Source organism: Puma concolor, chromosome C1, assembly GCF_028749965.1.
Source record: "Puma concolor isolate L17-30 chromosome C1, mPumCon1.1.hap2, whole genome shotgun sequence".
NCBI classification, from domain to species: Eukaryota; Metazoa; Chordata; class Mammalia; order Carnivora; family Felidae; genus Puma; species Puma concolor.
In genome coordinates, this window is record NC_141674.1 from 36,014,684 (window position 1) to 36,038,080 (window position 23,397).

At 41.3% G+C, this 23,397-nt stretch overlaps 2 protein-coding genes across 10 annotated transcripts in view; both read right to left on the reverse strand.

Annotated features, from left to right (window-relative positions):
• The window catches only part of TESK2 (testis associated actin remodelling kinase 2), a 132,965-nt gene extending 116,075 nt beyond the window's left edge, over positions 1–16,890 (reverse strand). For both annotated transcript variants that reach the window (XM_086716803.1, XM_025934968.2), the window contains exon 1: positions 16,553–16,890. The gene's annotated coding sequence lies outside the window, so the exon portion shown is untranslated. The remainder of the gene's footprint in view (positions 1–16,552) is intronic.
• Positions 16,891–19,890: 3,000 nt separating this feature from the next.
• On the reverse strand, positions 19,891–23,323 carry CCDC163 (CCDC163 homolog). Of its 8 annotated transcripts, XR_015254672.1 has the most exons (9): positions 22,792–23,318; positions 22,667–22,700; positions 22,307–22,497; positions 22,134–22,215; positions 21,786–21,969; positions 21,608–21,675; positions 21,255–21,322; positions 20,420–20,536; positions 19,891–20,165 (listed from the first exon to the last, which is right to left on the reverse strand). XR_015254672.1 is itself a non-coding variant. In XM_086716812.1 (8 exons), exons 1-7 carry the CDS (start codon positions 22,867–22,869, stop codon positions 21,299–21,301), a joined length of 747 nt encoding a protein of 248 aa, XP_086572938.1. In that variant the 5' UTR covers positions 22,870–23,322; the 3' UTR covers positions 19,891–20,165; positions 21,255–21,298. The 8 variants fall into 8 exon arrangements, 7 of the variants coding, with proteins under 7 accessions (XP_086572938.1, XP_086572937.1, XP_086572936.1 ...); XM_086716812.1 differs by lacking the exon at positions 20,420–20,536 and having other exon boundaries at positions 21,255–21,408; positions 22,792–23,322; XM_086716811.1 differs by lacking the exon at positions 20,420–20,536 and having other exon boundaries at positions 22,307–22,494; positions 22,667–22,697; positions 22,792–23,317.
• Positions 23,324–23,397: the final 74 nt, after the last annotated feature.

Below are 23,397 nucleotides of genomic sequence, written 5' to 3' on the forward strand. Positions count from 1 at the left end.
ATTGGAAAGTTCTAATTGTTACAAAAGTTTTTCTTTCTGAAGAAATATTAGAATGGAAAACAAAGTATTCTATTCAAATTCTGACTCTGAAGGAGAATTAAGAGCTATAATGACTTAAATACAGTAATGATACTTGATTGAATCCTGATTTGAACAAACTAGATATAAAAGATAACTGAGGAAATTTTTATAAGGATTTCTACTAGATGATAGTAGAAAATCATTTTTTTAAGTTTATCAATCTTTTTTTAGTAATCTTTACACCCAACATGGAGCTCAGACTTACAACCACGAGATCAAGAGTCACATGCTCTTCTGCCTGAGCCAGTCAGGCACCCTGATGATAGTAGAAAATTATTATCAATTTTGTTAAGTGTGACAATGACATTAAGATTATATAAGACTTATTTTTGCAAAAACAGAGGTGAAAGAGCATGTCTGTAGTTTCATTAAAATATATCAGAAAAAAATAAATGTAGCAAATTTTACAAAATGTTAATAACTTATATATGGGAGATGGGTAAATGGGTGTTACTTACATTTTGCTCATAATAACAAAAACAAAAAGGCTTCAGAAACAAAAGATAAACATTTTTTCAATTAAAAAAATCCAGCAAATTAATATAGGTATACCTTATTTTATTGTGCATAAATTACTATGCTTCACAGATAGTGCATTTTTTACAAACTGAAGGTTTATGGCAACCCTGCATTGATTAAGTCTATTGGCACCATTTTCCAACAGCATTTCTTCACTTTTCATCTCTCTCTCATTTTGGTAATTCTTCCACTACGGCAAACTTTTCATTATTATCGTACTTGTTATGGTGATCTGTGATGTTACTAATTATCTGGGGATGTCACAAACTGCACCATATAAGATGGAGAACTGAAATGATGAATATTGTGAGTGTTCTAACTGCCCCATCAACTAGCTTTTCCCTCTTCTCTCTCCTTCTCCTAGGGCTTCCCTAGTCCCTGAGACACAATCTTGAAGTTAGGCCAGTTAATTTTTACTTTCAAGTCTTATTACTTAAGGAACACATTTCAGGAGCACCTGGGTGGCCCAGTCAGTTAAGTGTCTGACTTCAGTCCAGGTCACAATCTCATGGTTTGTGAATTGGAGCCTAGCAGGCATCGGACTCTGTGCTGATAATGCACAGCCTGCCTGGGATTCTCTCTCCCTCTCTGCCCCTCCCCTACTTGTGCATTCTCAATCTCCTTCTCTCTCTCTCTGTCTCTCTCTCTCAAAAATATAAAAAGAAAAAGAAACACATTCCATAAGGCTACAGCTGCTATAGGAAATGATTCCTTTGATGAATCTGGACAAAATAAACTGAAAATCTCCTGGAAAGGATTCACCATTCTAGATTCCATTAAGAACATTTGCTATTTATGGGAAGAAGTCAAAATAGCAACAGTAAATAAGAGTTTGGAAGAAACTGATTCCAATCCTTACACATGACTTTGTCAGGTTCAAGACATCAATGGAGGAAGTAACTGCAGACGGGGTGGAAATAGGAAAAAAATTAGAAGTGGAGCCCAAAGATGTGACTCAACTATTACAATCTCATGATAAAACTTGCTTTTTATGGGTGAGCAAATAAAGTATTTTCTTGGGGTGGAATCTACTCCTGAAGATGCTGTGAAGATTGTTGAAATGAAAACAAAGGCTTTAGAACATCACATAAACTTAGGTGATAAAGCAGCTACAGGGTTTGAGAAGACTGACTCCAGTTTGGAAAGAAGTTCTCCTGTGGGTAAAATGCTATCAAACAGCGTCACATGCTACAGAGGAATCATTCCTGGAAGTAACAGAAATATCAATGTGGCAAACTTCACATTCTTGTCTTATTTTAAGAAATTGCTACAGCTGCCTCAACCTTCAGTAACCACTATGCTGATTAGGGAGCAGCCATCAACATCCAGACATGGCTCTCCACCAGCAAAAAGATTATGACTCACTGAAAGGTGAGATGATGGTTAGCATTTTTAAGCAATACAGTACTGACCCTCAAACAACACATGTTTGAACTACATGGGTCCACTTATAAATGAGTTTTTGAGGGGCGCCTGGGTGGCTCAGTCGGTGAAGCATCCGACTTCGGCTCAGGTCATGATCTCTCGGTCCGTGAGTTCGAGCCCCGCGTCGGGCTCTGTGCTGACAGCTCAGAGCCTGGAGCCTGTTTCAGTCCGTGTCTCCCTCTCTCTCTGACACTCCCCCATTCATGCTCTGTCTCTCCCTGTCTCAAAAATAAATGAAATGTTAAAAAAAAAACATAAATGAGTCTTTGATAAATATAGTACAGTACTATAAATATATTTTCCCAAGACTTTCTTAATAACATTTTCATTTCAAAACAAAACAAAAAAAATTATTTTCTCTAGCTTACTTTATTGTAAGAATACAATACATAATATATATACAAAATACGTTAATCAACTGTCTTTTTGGTAAGACTTCCATGGGGCACTTGGGTGGCTCAGTCAGTTAAGCGTCTGACTTGGACTCAGATCATGATCTCATGGTTCGTGGGTTCAAGCCCCACGCTGGGCTCTGTGCTGACAGCTCAGAGCCTGGAGCCTGCTTCAGATTCTGTGTCTCCCTCTCTGTCTGTTCCTCCCCTGCTAACACTCTGTCTCTGTCTCTCAAAAATGAATAAATGTTAAAAAATTTTTAAAAAGTGGCACCTGGGTGGCTCAGTCAGTTAAGCGTCCAACTTCAGCTCAGGCTGATTAATAAATAAACAGCAAAAATTTTTAATAAAAAAAAAAAAAGATTTCCAGTCAACAGCAGGCTATTAGTAGTTAAGTTATATGTGAATTTTTTACCATACCGGGGGTCAACACCCCAACCCCTGTGTTGTTCAGGGTACACTGTATTTTTTAACTAAGGTGTATATATATTTTTTAATATAATGCTACTGTATACATAACAGACTACAGTATAGTATAAACATAAATTTTACATGTACTGAGAATCAAAAATTTCATTTGGCCCATTTTAATGTGTTGGTATGGAACTAAATCTGCAATATCTCCAAGGCTATGCCTGTACAGCAAAGAGATCACAAACATCAACACTAGAAATGGAAAAACCAGCTGCTTTTATGTTGTGTGAATGCGTACTTATTGCTTGGAATAAAATTTCTAAAAAAGCAACACACATATATTCAAAAACTGTTATATCTCAAACAGTTTAGATGGAATAGCAGAGGATATACCATGGTGAACTGTGCTAGATAATTCAAAAAGGACCTAGTGATGGCGAAGATACTGAAATTGAAAAAGCATGTAAAGTCTTAAAATTTCATGAAATGAGAGCAGGAAAAAGGAGATTTTTCTAAAATATTATTATATTTTTAACATATATGGAGGGGGCACCTGGGTGACTCAGCCTGTTAAGCGACAGACTTCAGCTCAGGTCATGATCTCATAGTTCATGAGTTTGAGTCCTGCACAGGACTCTCTGCTGTCTGTACAAGGAGCCTGCTTCTGATCCGGTCTCCCTCTCTCTGTGCCCATCCCCCATGTGCATGTGCACTCTCTCTCAAAAATAAACACTTAATAATTAATTAATTAAATATATGTGTGTGACTAAAATAAACAAAATAAATTTTTAAAATTTTGAATCCGGGGCAGCCGGGTGGCTCAGTTGGTTAAGTGTCCAACTTTGGCTCGGGCCACGATCTCTTGGTCCATGAGTTCAAGCCCCACGTCCAGTCAGCTCAGAGCCTGGAACCTGCTTCAGATTCTGTGTCTCCTCTCTCTGCCCTCCCCCACTCACACTCTATCTCTCAAAAATAAAAAAAAAATTTTTTAATTTTTTTATTCCAATTTAGTAGCTTAATGATCTTGGGCATGTTACTTAAATTCTGCCCTTATCTATAATATGGAAACATTAACTATATCTCATTGAGTTATTATGAGAATTAAATGAGAACATACTAGGGGCACCTAGGTGGCTCAGTCAGTCAGGCGTCTGACTTCGGCTCAGGTCATGATCTCACGGCTGTGAGTTCAAGCCCCGCATCAGGCTCTGTGCAGGCAGCTCAGAGCCTGGAGCCTGCTTCAGATTCTGTGTCTCCCTCTCTCTCTGTCCCTCCCCTGCTCATGCTCTGTCTCTCTCTCCTTCAAAAATAAATAAACATTAAATGAGAACATACTAAGGAGTTAAAGAATAAAAATGCATATATGAAGTACTGGGCAAAGTGCCTGTCATACAGTAAGAATTTACTAAAAATGAATTCCCTTTCCTCTCCCTTCCCTGCTCCACCCTTAATCCTAGTTTTGAATGCTGCAAGAATGCAACAAATTAAGACTTTTTTTTCTTCTTTATGATAGCTTTTCAGTTACCAAGTCTTCCCCAGGGAAAATATACACAAGTCTTTCAGGTTTCCTATAGAACAGTGCATCAAGATCTCCCTGGTTACCTTCTTTATAGTTTAGCCTTGATTGCCCTCCAAACTGTGAAAGGTCTGCTAAAACACAATAGTAAAAAATGTACACAATATTAAATATATAATCTAACTAGGACAAAATTGAATAGGACTATTATTTTCCATAATCTAGATATTAAAAACATGGCTTCTGATCTTCTAAATACACTAAATGTATCTTCAACTTTGTATGCTGGAACATGAAACTTGACACAAGGTAAACTGATATTATTAGACCCCATTCAAATAAGCTGAAATGCTAAAGTACTAGGAGAATGTGTGAGTTTCCAGGATAATACCTCTTCTGATAAATGTTCCTATTTTATTTTAAGAAGACCTAAACATGACCACTTAGATCATCAGACAAACAACTCATCTGTTCTGATAAAGTAAGTCAGAAGCCCATTGCAGAGACTGTAGCCCATTGCAGAGCCCATTGCAGAGAACTATCAAGAAAGCAATCAAGAGGAAAGAGGAAGTTAGTTCTGGGGTTAGGGTAGACTATTCTATAGTTTACATTGCAAAGGTTAAAGGAGGAATCTGATAAAAGGGAAAATAAAATTAATAACATGAAGTACTATCAAAAAATATTCACCAAAAAAATATTTTTATTCAATTTTGTTTTTCTCAAATGTATTATTTCCACTAAAAGGAATATTTTATAGCCATTAAAAATGACAGTTAAAACAAGTACACAAAGATATATGTACAAGAATAATAACTTACATGTTGTCATTATCAGTAACAGAAAAAAAACACAGATAATCCAAATGTCCATCAATAGGGATAGGTTAAAAAAATTATAGCATATCCATATAATTTAATAGTCATTAAAAGAATGAGATCAATTTTATACATACTAACATGGAAAGATGTCTAAGTTTCACTGTTAAGTAACAATAGCAAGTTGCAAAATAGAATAAATAGTGGGATCTTGTTTTTATTTTTTGGTATAATAGTGAACATTGTATCTTCTTATCTATAAAATAGAGATAAATATTAATTATATCTCCCTGAGTTTTTAAGAGAATTAAATGAGTATACGCCTAGAAAACAATTTAGAGGAATATATACACTAAACTGTCATCTTGGTGGAAGAAGTGATTATAAGAGACACTCAATTTTTTATGGAATACATTCTTTATAGTTGTTTCTTGCAATGATCATGCATTACTTTTGTTTAAAAAATGAAGTTAAAAAGGTAGATCTATCCTTTCATCCCTCCTACAACAGTAGCTTAGACCACATGAGACAAAATTTATGATATATATGAAATGGGAAGAGGGAAAGGCAAAGAATGTAAAAATTGAATAATCGGTGATTATAATTATATAAAATTATGCACTGGAAAAAAATAAGGGAATAATACCAAGTGATAATGTTATTTTGGGGTAAAAAGATTATGACTTGTTCTTTACTCTTATTCTAAACCTTCTATAATGGTATATAGCTTCTATAATTATAAAACAAAGTATCAATTTGACATAATAAATGTGGCAAAGTTCACATAATTTCGAAATCAATCTATATGAACTTGAATCTCTTAAAACATTTAATTATGAATGTATATAAATACAACTACAAAGGATGTAGTCATTAAACTGAATTCATATTAATTGTAGCATATTACCTGGCATTTCTTTAACTTTCTGATAGGGGTTTGCTTCCTTGAAATATTTTTTCTGATTTAAGTTTAGGAAAAAATTTCAATTGCAGTTTAAAATGTATTCTCTGGGGGTGCCTGGGTGGCTCAGTCAGTTAAGTATCTGACTCTTGGTTTTGGCTCAGGTCATGACCTCAGAGTTTGTGAGTTTGAGCCCCGCATCGGGTTCTGTGCTGTCAGCACGGAGCCTGCTTGAGATCTCTGTCTCCCCCCCCTCTCTGCCTCTCCCACGCTCTCTCTGCCTCTCTCAAAAATAAACATTTAAAAATAAAATAAAATGTATTCTCTGGTATAATTATGGTGCTTTAAGAGGGCTTTCAATATGATTTCCTTAAATTTGTTATGAAGCCCCAACATGACCAGAACTTTACCATGCCAGAGGAATTATCTGGTCTTAAGAGTCCAAAGGAAACAGCATACAACTATTTAAAAATGTATTTTCTGGGGCACCTGGGTGGCTCAGTGGGTTAGGTGTCTGACTCTTGGTTTCAGCTCACGTCATGATCTCGTGGTTCATGGGATCAAGCCCCACATTGGGCCCTGCGCTGATGGCTCAGAGCCTGGTTGGGATTCTCTCTCTCTCCTCTCTCCCTCTGCCCCTCCCCCCACTTGCTCACCCTCTCTCTCTAAACATTTAAAAAATTAAAAATAAAAAAAAGTATTTTCTCACAATGCCTTTTCTCAAGGGTCTTTATCAAATACACACGTAAGTTTCCTTTCATTTTTTTTTTTTTTTAATTTTTTTTTTTCAACGTTTATTTATTTTTGGGACAGAGAGAGACAGAGCATGAACGGGGGAGGGGCAGAGAGAGAGGGAGACACAGAATCGGAAACAGGCTCCAGGCTCTGAGCCATCAGCCCAGAGCCCGACGCGGGGCTCGAACTCACGGACCGCGAGATCGTGACCTGGCTGAAGTCGGACGCTTAACCGACTGCGCCACCCAGGCGCCCCGTAAGTTTCCTTTCAAATAAAGGGTCATTTTCAGGCCAAAATTTCACTCCTGTGAAATATTTCTACTACTTCACAGGCATGAAAGATTTCAACATTATTTCAGACTAGCCAGAAGGAAGCACACTACAACCTGTAACAGGTCACATAACATGACAATCTTCAGTGACATTTGTTGCATCCATAATTCCTTAGTCTGGCTTTCAAATACTATGCTCTACTAAAACGGGCCTAATCATATCCACCTTAACACACCTTTCAAGCCTACCCTTCCCTTCCTATTTCAGCTGAAGTGATATTCACCTCATTCTAACTGGTTGTACCCAATTAATGTCTTCCTATCTCTACTCTTGCACCTCTTCCAATCTATTCTCCAAGGGGAGTAAACTTTTGAGAACTCTTCATGTGTGATACAAAGGCTCTTTCTTATTTTCCGCTACCCTCATCTCCAGCCTCATCTATCTCTATCCCTTTACCCACAGACACGATCTATTCCAGACATAGAGAACAATTTGTAGAGCCCTGCTCTTACTTCAATGCCTGTACAGGTAATATTCTTTCTCCCTGTTATGTTCTTCATGACCTCTTCAAACGACTCTCTCAATAATCACCACACATGGGAAGTGTCCTCTGACCTCTCAATCTCCTTTTTTTGTGCTTTGATAATGCCTTGCACAAATCTTTGCTATTACAGTAATTACATAGTATTTTAATTGTTGTTTATCTATCTCTTTTACTGGACTATGAGCTCCGTGAGGGCTTAAACTCAAACTTACTCACCTCCAAATGAATTGTGGCATACAAATTTCAATACTACTATATGAATCAAAATTTACAGTGGAGGAAAAAAATAGGCCATTGAGATTCCATATTTTTTTTAAAAAGTTTTAATGTTTATTTATTTATTTTGAGAGAGAAAGAGAATGCACGCGTGAGCAGAGGAGGGCAGGGAGAGAGAGTGAGAGAGAATCCCAAGACGACTCTATGCTGACAGTGCAAAGTCTGACGCAGGGCTCAATCTCACAAACCGTGAGATCATGACCTGAGCTGAAATCAAGAGTTAGATGCTTAACCAACTGAGTCACCCAGGCACTCCAAGATTCCATACTTTCTATGTAAAAGCATATTCATTCTTTTATTCATTCAATCAATAAATATTTATTTAGTACCTACTAGGAGCCAAGCACTATGCCAAGCTCTAGAGAGTTGGTGATGATAATACAGACACAAACACAAGAAGAATTCTAAGAGAATACAGTCCAAACTGTTAACACTGGCTATTAACTGTTTGAATCTAGGGAGGATTTGAATAATTTCTATCTTTTCCTTTAAAATTACCTCTATTTCCCCATTCTTCCTTAATGAAAATGCATTAATTTTATAAACACACATACACACAAATATATATGTGAGATATCCTCACAAATTACAAATTCCTACAAATCAGTAGGAATATAATACCCAAAGTAAACAATGTATAAATTTGTGTATCAGAGCTAATATGAAAGCAAAACAATTTTTTAGAACTTTTAGTCAGATTCTAATTATAGATTTCAAATATAAAGAATAAACTGGGGCACCTGGGTGGCTCAGTTGGTTAAGCATCCAACTTCGGCACAGGTCATGATCTCTCGGTTCACAAGTTGGAGACCTGCATTAGGCTCTGTGCTGACAGCTCAGAGCCTGGAGCCTGCTTTGGATTCTGGGTCTCCCTCTCTCTCTCTACCGCTCCTCCCCCCTTCATTCTCTCTCTCTCTCAAAAATAAATAAAACATTAATAAAATTTAAAAAAAAAACAAGAACGGGGTGTCTGGATGGCTCAGTTGGGTAAGCATCCGACTTCAGCACAGGTCACAATCTCTCGGTTCACGAGTTGGAGGCCCGAGTTGGGCTCTGTGCTGACAGCTCAGAGACTGGAACCTGCTTCAGATTCTGTGTCTTCCTCTCTCTCTGCCCCTCCCCCACTCATTGAGCTCTGCCTCTCTCTGTCTCTCAAAAATAAACAAAAACATTAAAAAAAATTTTTTAAAAGAACAAAACTAATGTATGCCAAAATACTTCTGGATTTCCACAGTATCTACTTTTGAAAAAGATCCCATGTAAATTGCCCAAGAAAAACACTGACCACAACATCAATACCACGAGTTTTTCCACACTGCAGAAAGAAAATTATGTCAATGTATTCCACTTAATGCAGAAGAGATGACAGCCTCCATACAATTTATTCAGAAGTCAAATTAATAAATAACAACACCATATTTCATCTGTATAATGATTTACAGTTTATAGTTCACAAAGCACTTTGACCTTCACAATAATTCTGTTTTCTTGTTCCCACTGGATAGATTAAAAAATGAAGGATTAAAATGGAGGCCTTTCTAAATAGGACTCAAAATCCAAAAGCCATAAAAGATTAAGAAATTTGTCTACATAAAAAAAAAGAAAGAAATTTGCCTAAATAAAAATCTAAAAGTTCTGCATGGGAATAAAATAAAAGAAGACAGATGACAAATACCAAAATGGGAACACATACCACAGGAAAACAAACTATCATATATACATGAATTATATAAAGTATGTGTGTGTGATGTGTATAAAAATAGAGAGAGACCTAGAAATCAACAGAAAAGAGGCCTATGACAACAGAAAAATAAGAATTTAAACAGGTAGTTTATAGAAAATGAAATATGAATAATTAAAACAATATAAATAGATGCTTAACTGTTACCACAACTTTTTTAAAACTTAAAACTAGGTACCATTTTTCCCTATCAGATTGGCAAAAACTCAACTTTGATAATAGCAAAGCATAATATTAACAACACTGACCCTAGAGCCAGAGTGCATAGTTTGAATTTCTGCCACAATAGCTGTATGATTTGGGCAAGTCACTTAAATTCTCTATTTCTCAATTTATTCACCTGAAAAACAGAGATAATAATAGTACCTATCTCAAAGCGATGTTAGTAAGATTAAAGGAAGTAATATGTATAAAGCACTTCAGATATTGCCTGGCACGTAGTAACCACCTTATAAGAATTAGCTATGATAGGGGCGCCTGGGTGGCGCAGTCGGTTAAGCGTCCGACTTCAGCCAGGTCACGATCTCGCGGTCCGTGAGCTCGAGCCCCGCGTCAGGTTCTGGGCTGATGGCTCAGAGCCTGGAGCCTGTTTCCGATTCTGTGTCTCCCTCTCTCTCTGCCCCTCCCCCGTTCATGCTCTGTCTCTCTGTCCCAAAAATAAATAAAACGTTGAAAAAAAAAAAAAAAAGAATTAGCTATGATACAGCTAATGTTGGTGAGTGATCAAGCAAGCTTGATATACCTCAAGCAATGTATCTTAGAACAACCTCTAAGGAAAGCAATTTGGCAGTATTTCATATTTATAAATGCAAATATCCTTTGACTTAGAAATCCCACTTTCTTCCAATTTATTCTATAACTACCCTTATACACATGTAAAATGACATATGTTCAAGGGGCTTCCTTACAGAATTGCTTACAATATAGGAAACCTGGAAGTAATACAAATGTCCAACAATAAGGAACTAGTTAAATAAATTATGATAGAGCCACTCAATGGAATACTATGCAGGTGATTTTTTAAAAAAGAAAGAAAGAGGGGCGCCTGGGTGGCTCAGTGGGTTGAGTATCCGGCTTCGGCTCAGGTCATGATCTCACAGTTTGTGGGTTCAAGCCCCGCATCAGGCTCTGTGCTGACGGTTTAGACCCTGGGGCCTGCGTCGAATTCTGTCTCCCTCTCTCTGTGCTCCTCCCCCACTCATGCTCTGTCTCTCTCTCTCTCCTTCAAAAATAAATTAAAAAATTTAAAAAAAATTTTTATAAGAAATAAATAAAATAAAATAAAATAAAAAAGAAAGAGGTTGGGGCGCCTGGGTGGCTCAGTCGATTGAGCGTCTGACTTTGGCTCAGGTCATGATCTCGCGGTCTGTGGGTTTGAGCCCTGCATCGGGCTCTGTGCTAACAGCTCGGAGCCTGGAACCTGCTTGGGATTCTGTGTCTCCCCCTCTCTCTGCCCCTCCCCCGTTCATGCTCTACCTCTCTCTCTGTCAAAAATAAATAAACATTAAAAAAAATAATTAGAAAAAAGAAAGAAAGAGGGGCACCTGGCTGGCTCGGTGGAACATGTGACACTTGATCTTGTGGTTGAGTTCGAGCCCTACATTAGGTGTAGAGATTACTTAAAAAAATTTTTTATTTTATCTTTAAAAAAAAAGAAAAGAAAGCAGAAGCTTTTTACATACTGATCTAAAAAGGTCTCCAAGATATAGTATGTGAAAAAGCAGTATGGGGGGGCAGGGAGTACAGATGAATGGGGAACCATGTGCTAACTTTTACATTAAAAATGGGAAAAATAGGGACGCCTGGCTGGCTCAGTCAGTTGAGCATCCATCTCTTGATTTCAGCTCAGGTCATGATCTCATGGTTCGTGAGTTTAAGCCCTGCATTGATCCCTGCTTGGGCTTCGGTCTTCCTGTCTTGTCCCCTCCCCCTGATTACTCTCTATTGCTCTGTCAAGATAAATAAAAATATGGGGCACCTGGGTGGCTCAGTTGGTTAAGCATCCGACTTCAGCTCAGGTCATGATGTCAGAGTTCATGAGTTCAAGCCCCATGTGAGGCTCTGTGCTAACAGCTCAGAGCCTGGAGCCTGCTTCAGATTCTGTGCCTCCTCTCTCTCTGCCCCTCCCCCGCTCACAGTCTGTCTCTCTCAAAAATAAACATTAAAAAAAATTTTTAACAAACAATAAATAAAAATAAACTTAAAAAATGTATCACAAAAAGTTTTTTAAAAAATTTTAAAAGGGAAAAAAAATTTTTTAAGGGGCACCTGCCTGGCTCAGTCAGTGGAGCATGTGACTCTTGATCTCGGGTCAGGAGTTCAAGCCCACGTTGGGCCTAGAGCTTACTTATAAAAAAAATTACCACAATGGGAATGCAAGCTGGTGCAGCCACTCTGGAATACAGTATGGAGGTTCCTCAAAAAATTAAAAATAGAACTACTCTACGACCCAGCAATTGCACTACTAGGCATTTATCCACGGGATACAGGTGTGCTGTTTCCAAGGGACACATGCACCCCCATGTTTATAGCAGCACTATCAACAATAGCCAAAGTATGGAAAGAGCCCAAATGTCTATCAGTGGATGAATAGATAAAGAAAATGTGGTATATATATACAATGGAGTATTACTCGGCAAACAAAAAGAATGAAATCTTGCCATTTGCAACTATGTGGATGGAACTAGAGGGTATTATGCTAAGCAAAATTAGTCAGAGAAAGACAAATATCATATGACTTCACTCATATGAGGACTTTAAGACACAGAATAGATGAACACAAGGGAAGGGAAACAAAAATAATACAAAAACAGGGAGGGGGACAAAACATAAGAGACTCTTAAATATGGAGAACAGAGGGTTACTGGAGGGGTTGTGGGAGGGGGGATGGGCTAAATGGGTAAGGGGCATTAAGGAATCTACTCCTGAAATCATTGTTGCACTGTCTGCTAACTAATTTGGATATAAATTTAAAAATTAAATTAAATTAAAAAAAGAAAAAAATCACAAGTAGGCTTTTCTCTGAAATAACCACCTACTCTGAGTGCTCAGCAAAAATAATACTAGTGACACCACACTGAAGTAATTAATCTCTGTATGATGACTTGGAAAATAGTATAATACCCATTGTTGGTCCAAAACATTCACCATCACCCACACTATACATTGTAATAATTGGGCTTCATTTACTGGAAGGAGATGAAATTCTTATAAAAGCCCTTATCACAGGTTTCAAATTCCAACACAACATTCATTTTGCAGAACAATGAAGGGTACGGCACTAAGAATATATCTATAAACACTTTCACATAGGGGGAAAAAACATTAAAGCAAGTCGGCTTTCTACTATAAGTAAGCCAAGGAATGAGTACATGTAAATATGTAATTTTCTTTTTACAAATAACATAAGCACAAAATGTTATTGGGGATCCTGGGGTGGAGAGTCCCTAGCCTAGCCTGCCAATACTTTTATTCTTATTTTTTTTAATGTTTATGCATTTTTGAGAGAGCAAGCATGACCGGGGTAGGGGCAGAGAGAGGACAGTGGATTCAAAGCAGGTTCTGTGGTCACAGCAGCAAGCCCGACATGGGGCTTGCACACATGAACTGTGAGATCATGACCTTTGCCAAAGTCAAACGCTCAACCAACTGAGCCACCCAGGTGCCCCCATACATACACTTTTAAACAGAATTAAACAGGCCCACCATATGCTAAATTTCAAAGGATTTGTGTTTGAGACCATCCCAAATACATATCGGTATAAGAGAATACATCAAATATCCAGGGCAGTAAGTACCAAGGATCTCAACAGTAATTCACAAACATCTGTATCACCTAGTACTACTTCTAACAAGTAACCAAGAACCTCCAACTCGATCCTCAGTCTCTCAGTTCTGACCAGCCCCACCTACACACCCCAACATCTCCTGTGTTCCATTCCCTGCTATCATCCCGGGCAACTATGACATCCATACTAATGACATGTCCAACATACTTCACAGCCCCATAACCTCCCACTACTTCAAAGCCTATACTTCCACTAGCTTCAACAGCACTATGACAGTTACACCCTGGTTGTTTTGTTTGTTTGTTTGTTTGTTTGTTTAACCTTGAAATATTGAACTCTCAGCTTTCCCATTCTGTATTTCTTAAAGAACCTGATCTTCAACTATATTTCTCATTGTCTGCTTATTCTTCAAGCTTTTACTTATAATCCCAACTTGGACTCTCAGATTCCATCATATCTCCCACACTATTACTAGCAGTATAAAGTTACTCTCTATTTTATCTTTCTTTTTTGTATATTCCAACTCTAGATCAATTCAACCATCTTTCTTGCTCTCCTGCTCTTAGGCTTCTGGAGAAGTATAAAATCCATGCTACTAGGCCCTATTACAAATACATTATTTCTAACTTTTACTGGGCCCTCAATGTGATCAGCAATGTTCTTTTTTTTTTTTTTTTTTATCCTTAATCTATTCTTCTTTCATTTCCTATTGAAGATTTCCATGGCCCTAATATTTACCATAGTTCCTTCAGTCTCCAGAAATAATTGACTTCTCTACAGATAACTAATCTCATCAAGAAAATAAGGCCACCTGGAGTGCCTGGGTGGCTCAGTCGGTTGAGCATCCGACTTCAGCTCAGGTCATGATCTCACAGTTTGTGGGTTCGAGCCCCGCATCGGGCTCTGTGCTGACAGCTTGCTCAGAGCCTGCAGCCTGCTTCAGATTCTGTGTCTCCTTCTCTCTCTCTCTGCCCCTCCCCCGCTCATTCTCTGTATCTCTCTCTCAAAAATAAATGTTAAAAAAATTAAAAAAAAAAAAAAAAGAAGGTCATCTGTCAAACTCCCTCATCTTTTCCTTCTACCACATCATTATCCATCTTGACTTGTATTATTGTCAAGGAATAAAACCCAACTGATTTCTTAGGTAAATTTTCCACTCAATCTACAAAATTCTTTCACTCATGCTAAAAAGAAAAACACACATGTACCATAGTGGAAAGAACACAGGTTTCAGAGATAGATAGATTTTGTTCAAATTCTTGCCTATAGTCTTCCCAATTGTAAAAGAAGGATACTGATACCTAAACCACAAGGCTGTTGTGATCTATAAAGCATCTTTATGGCATCTGGCAGAATATATTCTCTCTTTCTTTTAAAAAGATTTTATCTCTAAGCAATTTCTACACCCAACGTGGGTCTCGATCTCACCACCCCAAGATCAAGAGTCGCATGCTCCAGCAACTGAGACAGCCAGGCACCCCTAAGTATATTCTCATCTCAATAAAGATGTTTCACTACTATCATCTCTTTCACAACCACACTTGTTGAAAGAGTAATTTTACTCACTGCCTCCCATTTATTCCTCAATCCATTATGATCTGACTACTGCTATCATTGCCACCACTGCACTATCTGAAGCGTCTTTCAGAGGAAACAAGAGATCTCTTAATTGCTAAATTCAGTGGTTTCTTTCTAATCCTCATTCTGCTTGACTTCTGCAGCACCTGACAGTGATGGTCACCCCCTCCCATCCTGAAACCCTTCTTCCTTTGGTTTCTATTATAATGCCATTCTGTTCCAGTTCTTATCCCATTCCTTTAACCTATCTTGGTGTCTATTGCCCTTCAAATTATGATGTTCCTTCTGGTCCACAGCCCTTTTCTTCTATTCTTTCAGTATTACCATCCCATATCAAGTCTTCAAATATCCCTGTTATATTCTCTGTTGACCCTCAAATTTATGTATTCAGTTCCAACCTTTCTCCCAATTTTCAGACCCCACAGTATTATCTGAAAAACACCTCAAATTAAGCATGTCCAAAGGGAACATTATCTTCCCTCAAAATTGCTTATGTTCCATCCCTATTACAATTAACACGACCAACACATCCCACCAATGAAGTCAGAAACTTCCCTCTCAACTCTGGAAACATCATGGAATTGAAGCCTCCTGGAACTGCATGCCATTGTCTTCATTTTCCTACCACTATCCCAGTTCATCCCCTCTGACCTAGAGTAGCACACTGGTTTCCTGCCTACCTAGGTTTGTTTTATCTACCTCCACACTGTCTTCACTTTCATTTCTTCCTCCACATTTTCACCAGAGATAATCAATCATACCAAATTCCTGCCTACAAAACTTTCAGTGGCCCCCCATACCTACAGAACAAAGTCCAAATTCTTCAGCAAGGTTTTCTCAGAGTTATAAACGGAAAGGTTTTAGATCAGACAAACATGGTTTTCAAAAACAAAAACAAAACAAACAAAACCATGGGTTTCATTTCTAGCTGAATCTAAATACTGGCTTAGTCCAGAGTCTTCCAAGTGAAAGATAAAAGGCAGAGAAGGGAGAACGAGGGATGACAGGAGAAAAGAAGGAGACAGTAGTGTCTGAGGTGGGGGACGGATTATTTTCGAGTTTAGAAATGGAAAGTTTCCAGGGAAGAGTATTTGAGGGAAGTTTTGAGGGAAGTAAAGTGACGGAGACCAGATCTCTGAGGGAGGAGGGATTACAGAGACGAGGGAAGCTCTCAGTGTGGAGTTGGAGGTCTCTGAAACAGGAGTTCTCCGAGAAAATGAAGGATTCTTGAGTCTGTGAAATGAGAAAAGTTCCTGAGAGGAGTCAAGGACCAGGTCCCCGATACGAAGGAACTTCTAATGGGTTCCTGGCCTCTGAGGCAAGAAGGCGGGGGTCGGGGTAGGGGTTGTCCCGCGACCCTGAGGGAAGTGAAAAGGGAAGGGGAAGGGGCGAGAAGTGTCCCCAGCCGCTTAGAGGAAGACCTTGGGAAGCGAAGGGGTCCTGTCGGTGTTGAGAGACCCGAGCGCCAATGCTCCGGAACCGCGGCGGTGTAGCAGCAGCGCGCGCGGGCCGGGGTGCCCCGGGTTTGTGCCCTATGCGCTCTCTCGGCGTTACCTGAGGCGGGACTGAGCAGCCAGAGGGGTGCCTGCGCGGGCGGGAGGCGGAGGCAGCAGCAAAGTGGGAGCATAGTAGCCCTCACAGCTTGGAGGCGGCAGAGGCTCTTAGCCTGCGGAGGCGGTGGGGGTCCCTCGCGCAGAAGCCGGAGACTCGGCGGAGCTAACGGCGGCGAAGGACAAGGAGGCTACTGCCATGGCCCCGCAGTCGGGACCGTTCCCCCCGTCTGTTTGACGGGGCCAGGAGAATGATCCCAACGGCGCGCCAGAAAGGGCAGCTGAAAGCTCCGCTTGAGCTCCGCGACCGCGAGCCACTGAAACGCCTGCCCAAGTAGGCTGGAGGACTGGGGGCGGGGCCTCGGCGGCCACGCCCCTCTTCTCAAGCCTCCCAGCAGCCAATCAATCGTCGATCCTTGATAAACCAGCTAGTGGAATTGCCCAATTAGCGTTAGGAATGCCACGTGGTATGAGGGTGGACTCAATAGGCGTCCGGGAAAGCCAATCAACAGCCCTAGGCGCCAACTCCGGAGGACGAAGAGAACCAATAGAAAGTAAGAGGAGGTTAAAAACAGAAGAGGCAGTGTGCTGGAAAGGCGGAATCAAGGAGGAGGGAATACACCTGGGGGAAACTCAAGTCCCTGGAACCTCCAGAGGGCGGGACAGTAAATACGAGAGGGAACAATTAAAATGCCAAACATATAAACGATTGGTAATTAATAAAACTAACAGTAAATGTGTTCGACTGGCGCGGCTTTGCAGTTGGTGAAGGAATAGCTGAGTAAGGACTCTCTGAATAAGAAAAAGCCATTTGAACGTAGAGTCCTGCAGGATCTCGGTATACTGTAGGGGAGAAATTGATACATAAACTATTATTATTAGCTACTTGAGATAGTAAAAGCAATGAGTTGGGTTCAAACGCTGAAGCAACAATTAATCTAGACTAAGAATTGATTCGGTGAAGCCTTCTTGGAAGAGAGAACGCATGAGCTGGCTTGAAAACTGAAGATTTTGAAACAGCTGGGTAGGGAATAAGAATTCTATTCAACTGTTCACCATGCACATATTTCCTTCCTCATGCTTTCCATATGCCTGGACTTCAGGTGCTCATAATCTCACGCCTGAGCAGATTGGAACAGAGTTTCCAGGGCTAGAGCAGGCAAAGAAACACCAGAGTATGGGCCTTCCTGCACCAATATTTCCTTGGATTAGAGACCTCCTTTCAGACATCTTTAGACTTGCCTCCTACTGGAAAAGTCTTGACAGATAAGTGGGATTTGAATAGTTGGAGTATAGGTGGTGTGCATTCCTAGTGGCAATAAAATTTAAGAAAGATGTGTGTATGATTTCACTCATATGTGGAATCTAAAAAACAACAAACGAATAAACAAACAAAAAACAGAACCAGACCTATAAATACAGAGAACAAACTGGTGGTTGCTGGAAAGGACAGGGAACAAAATGGGTGAAGGGGAGTGGGAGATAGAGGCTTTCAGTTTTAGAATGAGTAAGTCACGAGAATAAAAGGCACAGCACAAGGAATATAGTCAAAGGTATTGTAATAGTATTGTATGGTGACAGATGATAGCTATACTTGTGACCATACCATAATGTATAAATTTGTCCAATCACTATGTTGTACATCTGAAACTAATGTAACATTGTGTGTCAACTACAGTTAAATAAAAAGTTTTAAAAAGATGTGTGATAGGAGATAAGAATGGAAGTTAAATGTGTATTGAGCTTAAATGCCAAATTTGTCCTTTTTTATGCTGTGAGAGTTGTCAAAGGTTCTCGAGCAGAGTAGTCTCAACAGGACACTGGTTTAGTTAGATTAACAGGTAGCTCACAGTATCTCCAAAAGGAGAAAAGAAATCACCCAGCCCTGTACCCTTGGCTCAAAGCCTTTTCTGTATCATTCTTTTGGCAACACATGATGTGCTGCCACCTGGTGACAGTTCAAATACCATTGTTCCCCACTGCTATTTAATTTTTCTGTTGTTAGAGCCCTGGCACCTTTTAAACCTGTCTCCCACAAAGCCTGATGCAAAGTATTTGATAAATAGGTACAGCACTGGTAGCAAGTATAATTGAATAATGCCATCATACCATATGTATCACACGCCCAGTGAAAGATGTAAAAGAGAGGGGTTACTTGTACCTTCAGTAGGAAGATGAGCCTTGATGGCAAGTTTTTAGGTTTTTGAACAAGTTCTGTTTGACCCAAGTCTGATCTCTCCCATTCCACTGTCAGAAATTTCCTTTATAGTGAGGGGAAAGAACCAAGGATTGCCTTATAGTTATTTGGGTGTCAAAGGCCCACTCTTCATTATCTGTCTCCTAGTTAGGCCAGGGCCTTGAATGCATCGTATAACCTGCCCTACTGATCTCAGCCCTTTATTATGCTTTTATTTCAGAATTGTCTCCTCTTCCCAGCTAGATGGAGCTAAGAGCTGGGAACTTTATAAGCCCACTGCACATCTTAACTCAGGGCAAATACATACCAGGGCTGGTATGTATTATGCTCAATAAATATCAACTGGGTGGATGAATGGCATTATCTTTTGTCTATATTTAGCGGTGGAAGAGACCTCATGAGTCCTTAGTGGGATGCTGCTGCTTCTGAGGAAATCTTGGACTGCATGCTCTAGAATACAAAATCCAAGTAAGAAGCAAGTAAAGCTGCCCTTAGCCTACATAGAAAGATCTACTTTCCAGAGAGCAAGCTTGTGATGGAAGGATTAGAACTAATAACCACAAGGCATTTTTTTAAATATAACAAGAAATATAGAGTACATCACCCCTAGTGATTCGATTAATATTAAATCATGAAATTTGTTTCATCTAATAAATATATACATGTATATTTACTAGGCCACAATGTAAACTGTATTTCTTACTGGAGGTCACGTCAAAAAATTTTAAAGCCACTGGATTAGAGGCAGAGACTGAAAGAAAGGAGACCAGGAGACTGTTGCAGAAATGCAAGCAGGGCTGGGCTACTGAGGATGAGGAAATGTGGAGGGACTAGAGTAAGCCTTAAGAGGTAGAAGCTGGAGGTGAGGAGAGGAAGCCTCCTATTGCTCAGGTCCAGGGCCTATATAAATGTCTTGCCCTCCTCTGCATCCCCACAGCAATACTGGCCTACCTATTCTACCCACCAGAATGGGAACTCCCATCTCCTTCCAAATTCCACTGAGCAGAGGGCTTGCACTCAGCTATGAGTATCTATGAACTTGGACTTCAGAGAGAGGGATGGCAGAAAGCAGTCCAGTAACAGGAGGAAGAAAGGGTACAGTTGAGTCTATCCCATGTGGGTGCTGATTCACAGAAAACATCAGGAAGAGTTAAAACATTTATTGTAATTATTGCCTGGTGGGCAGGCAGTGACAAGCCTCAGTAAGAGGGCAGATACCAGCTAGATCAAGAAAGGAGGGACATGGGGCCCAGAAACAGGGGCTTGAAGGGGAAGGTGAGCAAAGCTACTCTTACACGTTCTTACAGGTCACTCAGGAACATTGTGGGGCCCTTAAAGAATATGTTCTCCTGCTCAAGGCTCTGGGCCTAAAGCTGAAAGCTGCTGGGCTCCAGGTTAGAAAGTGTGCTCTTCTGGAGATCTAAGGGGATAAAAAGGGAAAAGAAAACAAACCATCAGCAAGCACTATGATACACACAGAACTAGGCCCTAGGCCTGTCTGATGGGGAGGAACATACAAGCCTGACCTGGGATAAGTAACGACAGAATGATGGATTCACTAAAAAAGAGGCAGAGACTCCATTCTACCCAGTGCCAAATAATCAGGCAGCTGACACACACGCACCATTCAGATTCACCCTCCCCCAGACCTGGGATCCCTGCCCTTACTCCCACCTAGTTTCCCAGCTACTGTTGCTGTCTGGAAGACTGACTTCAGAGGTAGATGAAGAAAGAGACATTGTGAAGGTGGCAGCCAGGGACAACTTAGATTGGAGGATGTGAATGGAGGTCCTGGAAAGGGGAACAGAATCAGAAGCAGAGAAGGAGATAGTGGGTCAAGAGGACCCTTCCACCATAGAACTGTTCTCCTTCGTGAGGCCAGGACCCCAGTCTCCTCTCCCTTTATCCTTCAAACATATAAAGATACCTCAGTGACCCTGTATCAAGTAAAGAATGCCCCGTACTGCCTTTACAGGCTGTAACCCAGATACCATACCACCCCTACCAGCCCATGTCAAATCTAGGATAGCTGAACTTTGGTCCCCAATGCCTGGCCTCTGAGACATATCCCTTCCACTGCCACAAGCATCCACACCCCCTGACCTGAGGAGGTTGTGCTCCTGACGGGCATCCTGGACCTCTGTCCTGGCAGCCTCCAGGGTGTGACCCTTGACCTCCCTGCCACTTTGCAGCTGCTCCAACGTCTGCCAGACCATGGGCCCAGGCAGGACCAGGTAGGTACATTCCTCTCCCTCTCCAGGAGGAATCCCCCTCCCCACCATTGGCATCTTCAGCACACATGGAACCCTCATGTGGGCAATGACAGTCTCTCAACCTGGAGAAGAGGGCTTGGGAAGAAAAGCTTTGGAGGGAGGTAGAGTCAGCACAGGGAAGAGAGAAAGAGATGGGGTGGGAAAGGGTATGCTGGCCTGCCTGCACAACAGAAAAGACAGAAAGGAAGGAGCCTTCATAGGGAGATATGAAGAAATAGGTCTGATCCTGGTCCTACCTTCCAGCTGTGGGCCTGAGCTTGCCCGCCTTCAGCCATCTGTTTCAGCAGCAGCTCCTGGTGCTGGCCTTCAATGAGAGAAAAATGTAAGAGAGCTGTTCTCCAACTTCTTTCTTTTCTCCTCCTGGCCTTGTACCCAGCCTGGTGCTGAAAACTGAGACAGAAGCATTCTGGTCTAGCATTCCAAACTGACTGGGAAAACTAGACTCACACCATGGAGGCAAGACAAAACACTTGGCCAGACTTCTGAGCAGCTCAAGAAATCAGAGCTATGGCCACTTACTGGAACAGCAAAAAGGCTTTCCAGAAAAGGGGACAGGTGAACTCATACCCACCCCCAATCTTTTACTCACTCAGCTGGTCCTGCAGCAATTTCAGCTCCTCCTGAAGAATCTCTGATTCCTCCCACAGGAGTTGACACCTGCACAGATGACAGCAGTGTCATTCGAAAGCCAATCAACAAGCCCTGAGGACACTACCAGAGTGCCAAGAATTCAGAGGCCCAAAGGAGAGGTCTTGCCCATCACTTACTCATTCTGCAGCTCCTGGTGAAGGCCACCAGTAGCACTACGTTTTTGTGGTCCTGTTTGTATTTGGGCTTGGGCCTGTTCCTGCACCTGGCTTCGAAGGCCCTGCAGTTCCCTTCTCAGCCCCTCCAGGCATTGATCCAGAAGGACCCTCTGCTCTGGGCTCCCCTGCAGCAACCTTAGTGATGCTGTAGTGGGACAAACTGAGGATCAGTCCTTCTGAGACTTTTACACATGAGCCTACAGATTCCACTCGCAAATCAAGACACAAGTGCACACACAGGAGATATGTAACAAAACTGTGTGCATACATAATGAGCTGTGTGCAGGAAAAAAATAACTGGCCATATACCTTCCAGGGTACAGATCTTATACTTCTGCTGCTCTTGCTCTTCCAACAGCCCCTGCACAGCCTGTCTTAGTGTCTCAGTCACCTACCCAGGCAAGAAAAGCCACCTGAGCTACTGTGCAAGGGGCATCTCACACAAACACAAACACATACACACCTAGGATTCCACACTTTACCTGAGCCTGGGATTGAAGCTGGGATTGGAGAATAATAACTTCATCCCAGAGAGAAGATGCACCATGGGCCTTACCCCAACTCAGCCTCTCTGGGACAAAGGGAGTCTCTAGAGCCCTAGGCTGTTGAGCATGGACTCCAGACTGAGGAGGCAAGTGATGAGGGGAAATCCAGGTCCCAGCCAAATCTCCTGCTGAGGGAATAAGCAAGGGATGATTGTAAGGCCTAACTTTGGGGAGAAAACAGATGTTTGTTCAGGAAAGAAAACAGTTGGAATTTGGAATAGTGGATGATACAGGCACTGGAAAAAAGCAGATCCTGGAAAAAGAAAAGAACGGGGGCAGAAAAGGGACAATACTCACCCGCTGTGGAGACTCCAAGAGGATACAGCCGCTGCTACAAAAAAAAAAAAAAAGTTCACAGGCCAATAGGCTCTGAGTGTCCCTAAACCCAAACCTCTAACGGGGGCCCTCAGGTGCCCCCTCACCTTAATCCTGGCCACATTTCCATCGGTAGCATTGAGAAGCACGTCGAGGTGCTCAGACCAGCTCAGGCTCCTACTCATAACCTTCCGCAAGGCTCCCTGACGTCTTGTGCCTTTGCTCTTCCAGCCCGGAACACCAGAGACACAGCCCAGTAAGGCCACACTTCAGATCGAAAGTGGGGAGTGGAGATGTAATACTAAAGGTAGGGAGGGATGCAGTTATCAAGCCAAACTGGGACTGGTCAGGAGAGCAGCGCTTGGGGACTCTAGGGGGAAAGCGGGATGCTTTGATACTCAATTATCAGGTGGGAATTGAGAGTGCCGAATCTTGGTCGAAACCTTCCCAGACCCAAGACACAGGTACCATCACTCCGAACCTGTGCCAGCGACTACTGCCCAGTTCAAACCCTCCTGTAGGCCGGGAAAGTCCGACCTCGGACTGGCTGCCGCAGCGCCACGTGGGAAACTGAGTTCGTCTCTCGCGGAAACAACCCGCGACGGAGGCTGTAGAACTACGTTTCCCTGGTAGCGGCACGAGCATTGACGCCGCCACCGTGAAGCTTGCCGGGAAACCGAGGCTTTCTGATTCTGTAGTTGTTGGACCCAAGG